Genomic DNA, 5,070 nt, shown 5'->3' with positions numbered 1-5,070 from the left:
ATCCTTGTGCTTCTGCCTGATGTCTTCCTGGGGTACCCTAGCAGAGCTTGAGCCCTGCGGCTATAGGAGCTGGGAGCAGCTGCTCAGCTGCCACAGGTATACACTCTGTGCCCCAGGCTTGCTGTTGACCTGGCAGCCAGGCAAGGTGTGAGGGCTCTCCTGGCTCCTGCATGTCCATGGCAGCTTGGAGACCCTTCACTGCCCTCCTGCAGTCATGCCCCAGTCATGACCTGCTGTGAGGGGCTTCTTCTGGCTGGCAAACATCCGTGGCTCTGGGCCACTGCAGCACAGTGCCCCTGCGCAGCAAGTGCAGCCCCAGCCCTACCTCTGCCCCATCTACCAGCCCCGGGCACCCCCTTAATGAAGGGACAGATCCCCTGGGCCTCAGCTGGTAGGTGGTCGCGGAGAGAACTGTGACGCCCTGACCACAGGGCTCCTGTGGCAGTTGGCAGCAGCTGGGGATGCTCTGAGGCAACTGGAGGCAGCTGCACTCCCATGCCAGGGGGAGGATTTCCTCCACCCCACAGAAGCCGTGTGGGTTATCCAGGACCTTTCTGAGTAGGGGGACCTCTCCAAGCCCTAAAACTCCCCTCCCATGGGACCTGCTCTCCCCAGACATTTCTCCTCTCCAGCACATGGTTCTGCTGCAGAGGGTCCTATCTTGGTTTTCTGACTCTGGAACAGGGCTTTCCCCTGCATGGGTTAAATTTTTCTTTTGCTGCTGGATTTCTGTCTCCAAATGACTTGATGGGAAGCATCTGCCAATTCTCAGTGGGGCTGTGGGTGACACTGAGGACAGCAGTGCAGTACTCTCTGCTGAGGGTTTTGGACAGTAAGGGGAGATTTCTGAGCACAGCTCCAAGGCCAGGACAGAGCTGTGGGCACCTTGGGAATGGCCAGCTGTCCTTCACATCAGCACCCCACCCTTGGCCCTTCATAGAGGTGGAAGGTTTCCACTACTGGTAACAATTGGGTGAAGGCTGAGTACCCCTGCGCTGCAGGATAGTGCCATGGGCATGGGGGGCTGTGGCTGCTGTGTGCCCTGGTCTTGGTGGGCTTGTTGCCCCCTGCCCTGCTGGTGTGGCTCTCAGATTGTCATGGGGGGCTGCAGGGTGGGGGCAACACAGCCCAGCCTGGCCCACGTTGGGCAGGAGCTGCTGCACATTGTACCCCCGAAGCACCTGGAGATGGTGGTGTGGGTGCAGGTACTTGGAGAAAGCAAATATTCTGGCAAGCAAAAGGTGGGATTTCCATGGAGCTTCACTAGAAGTGTGTATTTTGACTTAATGATGTAAGTGAATCACAGAATCATGGATTGGTTTGGGTTGGAAGGGACCTTAAAGATCATCTAGTTCCAGCTCCTCTGCCATGGGCAGGGAACACCTTCCACTAGCCCAGGTGCTCCAAGCCCTGTCCACCTGGCCTTGGAACACTTCCAGGGATGGGGCAGCCACAGCTTCTCTGGTAACAAATGCAAATGGCTGAATGCATGAGAATTACTGTTGGTTTGGGGAGAGCTTCCAGGCCAGCAGGGGCAAGTACAGAAAATACATTCACAGCTGGTGTTTCTCACCACTCTGGGATGAATTTTGTTAATCCAGTCTTGGAAGGACTGGGGGGAGGGTTCGGGTGGGGGGAAGAGGTTAAATGGGGAACATAGTCCAGCTAGATTACAGTGAGGTGATGGCTCCTTGGAACAAGTGCTCCAAGCAAAGGGACAACAGGGCGAGTGAGGGAGAGCAACCTCTGCCACCTCCCAGGCCACCACCGCTGCCTCTGCTGCTTTGTGGGACCCAGTGTGGAGCTGGGATCTTTGGCAGATCCACAGGAGCCTGAAGGAATTCATCATTGAGTCTCATTTGGGGGTTTCTGTTGGTTTGGGTTTCTTTTTCTTTTATTTTTTTTTCCTTTTCTTTTTTTCTACCGCCTTAGTTTGTGGCCTGTCTTGTTGTGGTTGGAAAGAGGAGTATTGCTAGCAGGGTGGGTCGGTCAGTTGGCCCCACGCATGGTCATGTGCTTCCCTCTTCTCTCTGTCAAACGGGATGTGCTCGCCTGATCTCCCAGAACAGAGACTTTGAACAATTTGTTGTTTATATGATGTATTTATTTTTACTTGTGTTTCATGTCATTTTTTAAAAAAATAATAAATCGTAAGTTGGTATAACTGCCTGTTGCTTCTCTCTCTTTTGTTCTCTGATAAAATCAATGTCAAAATTAAAAGGAAGCGATGTCATTTGAATTGGGTTGGAGCTGGGCTAGGCATGGGTATCCGCGTGCCTGGAGCCCATCCCACTGCCTCCAGCAGCATGTGGGCTGGCCCCACTGCTCCTCGAGGCTGCCAGGGCAGCACCCTGCCCCTCTGGAGGGGAGGGAGGCTGGGAACTGCTGGGTGTCCGGGAACCATGGGGAGAGCTGGCTCTTGCCCTTCTCTGTCCTCTATGCTTATTGTTGCTGCTGATAGTGATCGTCATTAAGGGCCAGGGAAAAACAAGGAGAATAAATATTCTGCAGGAAAATAGCTTTGAGTCTCAGAGGGCTGACACAGGCTGTGTGCCCTGGCCCTGGTGCCCCGTGGGGCACACAGACATGCAGTGCGGACTGGCAGGGATTGAGGTAGTAACAGCGATGCAGTTCTGCACGGGAAGGTGAGAGGTGTCTCAGAGCTGATGCTGGTGTGCAAGAAGGGGCCTGGAGAGACCAGGGAAGGGACCTGTGCTCATCCCCTGCTCCCTCCGCCCTCTCACAGGGGCTGGGGGTGCCTCCGCACCCGGCCGTGCCTGCTGTCTGGGGATGGGTGCTGCCACTTGTGCCAGGCTCTCTGCCGCTGCCTTTCCTGGTGCCACAGGGCATTGCAGTAGGCATCCAGGCTGGTGCCTGGTGCCCCCAGAGCCCGTGGAAAGCCCTTGTAGCCGGGGCGCAGGTCAATCCAGGGCTGGGGGCTCTGGTGAGTCCCTCCTAGCTCAGCCCCCTTGCTCCATTTGTATGGTGGCACCTCGGTGGCCTCATGCCTGATGACACGGAGGCTGTATCGGGTGAGGGACCGGGAGAAGGAGCGCTCCACTGCCTGGCACTCATAGGTGCCTGCATCCTCTCTTGCCAGCTGGCGGATCAGCAGCCCTTGCTCCAGCACCAAGAAATGTCCATTGTTCCTGACCTGGGGCAAAGGCAGAGCACCGTGGGTCAGTTCCCAGGGACAAGCCACCCCTGTGCCCTGCTCCTGCTGTCCTGTCCCCTGTACCTCACTCAGGCCTGTCTCCTCGCTGTGCCACACCAGCCACCGAATCGTTGTCTGCGGGGAACGTGCCAGGCACTCGAGGAAGGTCGAGTTCTTCTCCACCCCAAAAACCAGCTTCTCCACAACAGCAGTCCCTGTGCAGGGGACAGGATAGGGAAAGGGATGAGTACCCTGCACGGGAGCAGAGTGACAGGTAGGAGGGAGGGCAGCATCCAACAAGTGGTAGGGGTGCTATTTTTCCAGCACCATGCCACCCACACTCCTGGGCAGAGCTGTCTGCACACACTGGGGCTCCTTGAAGGGGCTGGTGCTCACCCTCTGCTGTGTCCTGGCACTGTCTGAGTGGGTCAGACTTCAGGACATCATGGCAGCGGGCACGCCTGCAGGAGAGTAGACACACACCCCTGCCTGTGGGTACCCCGCCATGGCAGAGCAAGCCAGGGCGAAAGGGGACCAGGGAGTGCTGGGGGACAGGCAGGCAGGATGACAGCAGGAGTCTGAGCTGGCAGATAAAGCTCCAGGGCTGGTGTTTGCCACTCCCTGTTCTGAACAGCTTCCCTTTGCAGGGGGACAGCAGGGCTGGCCTGAGCAGGTGCTCACCTCTTCTCAGGGACCAGGTGTGGGGTGCAGGTCTTGCTGTCCCAGGTGCAGTAGGGATCCCTGGCCAGGCAGCAGTCGGTGCAGGTTTTGCCATAGAGCTCGCAGCGGTACAGGGAGAGCTGGAGCAACCCATGGGTGCTGCTCACAAACAGCTCCTGCTGCTCAGGGAAACAGAACAGCAGCAGTCAGCACCCATGGCTGGAGAGCAGGACTTGCAGGGGACAGAGCTCTTGTGCTGTGCTGGGGTGGGGGCACTGGGAAACAGCAGGAGTGCGAGGCAGAATCTACCACCTCCCTAATGCCCTAGCAGGAGCATGTGTGAGCCCTGGGGCCATGGGACCCAGGCAGAGAGAGACTGAGGGCAACTGCCCTCTGTGACCTGTCCCTGGGCTGCTTTAGGGAGAAGCAGAAGGAAGGACTCACCCGCTTTGGTGATAACTTCATGTCCAAGATGGGAGAAGGCACCTGAAGGGTAAGAAGAGGGTGCTGCAGCTGTGTCGTTCCCTGCTGGGTGCCCCCAGCCTGCCAGCGGGGTTGTGTCCCTAGGGGTGGCAGGATGCCAGGGCCCTGGCCCAAGTCCTTGGTCCCAGCCCCTCCTGCTCCCTGTAAGCAGCCTGGGCTGGCCCTACTCAGCATGGGCACATCAGGGCAGCCCTGCCTGCTGGCTGTGATTTCAAACTGGGGCTCAGCCCTCCCGTTTCCATTCAGGCTCCAATGTGCCACCCCCACTCCCTACAGTGACTGTATGGGGAGCGGGAAGATGACTTGGCTCCGGTCCCACTGGCTCCCCTCCCTGCTGGTAGCATCACCTGCTGCCCAGGGCAGGTGGGAGCCACCAGCAGTGAGTTGAGGGACCTCCCTGAGATAGGCTAGAGCCTGCAGGAGAGAGTCCCATGGGGCAAGGGGAGGCTGTGTGGTCCAGACATCATGGCCCAGCCACTGTGGTGCCACCCTGGCCTCCCGCACCTTAGTGACGCTGATCTCCTCAAGGCTGATCACCTCAGTGCCACGGCTCACCCCACCGGCCAGCCCCACCTTCAGCACTTTTCCTCCATCTGTGAAGGCAGCAGGAGAAGGAGCTGTCAGGGCTGGGAGCCACCTGGGCTGGTGTGACCCATGGGCTGCACAAGCTGCCCCGTGGTGACAGCATCGCCAGAGCTGGGGTAAGCTCCCACCTGTGCCGAGGAAAAGCACATCATAGTGCCTGCTCTCCATCTCCAGCCGGTGCACCAGCA

The 5,070-nt window shown here is 58.1% G+C and overlaps 1 protein-coding gene across 1 annotated transcript in view; it reads right to left on the bottom strand.

Moving 5' to 3' along the window:
- Positions 1-2,740: 2,740 nt before the first annotated feature.
- LOC103799988 (semaphorin-3D-like) overlaps positions 2,741-5,070 on the bottom strand; it is a 10,963-nt gene continuing 8,633 nt past the window's right edge. The window contains exons 12-18 of the mRNA XM_009072351.1: positions 5,011-5,070; positions 4,802-4,890; positions 4,259-4,300; positions 3,836-3,993; positions 3,551-3,615; positions 3,239-3,369; positions 2,741-3,154 (exon numbers count right to left, since the gene is read on the bottom strand). Coding sequence (XP_009070599.1) covers positions 2,741-3,154; positions 3,239-3,369; positions 3,551-3,615; positions 3,836-3,993; positions 4,259-4,300; positions 4,802-4,890; positions 5,011-5,070 — 959 coding nt within the window. The remainder of the gene's footprint in view (positions 3,155-3,238; positions 3,370-3,550; positions 3,616-3,835; positions 3,994-4,258; positions 4,301-4,801; positions 4,891-5,010) is intronic.

Source organism: Acanthisitta chloris, unplaced genomic scaffold (genome assembly GCF_000695815.1).
Source record: "Acanthisitta chloris isolate BGI_N310 unplaced genomic scaffold, ASM69581v1 scaffold15650, whole genome shotgun sequence".
NCBI lineage: Eukaryota > Metazoa > Chordata > Aves > Passeriformes > Acanthisittidae > Acanthisitta > Acanthisitta chloris.
Note: the sequence above shows the minus strand (reverse complement) of the source record. Positions and strands in the feature narration are given on the sequence as shown.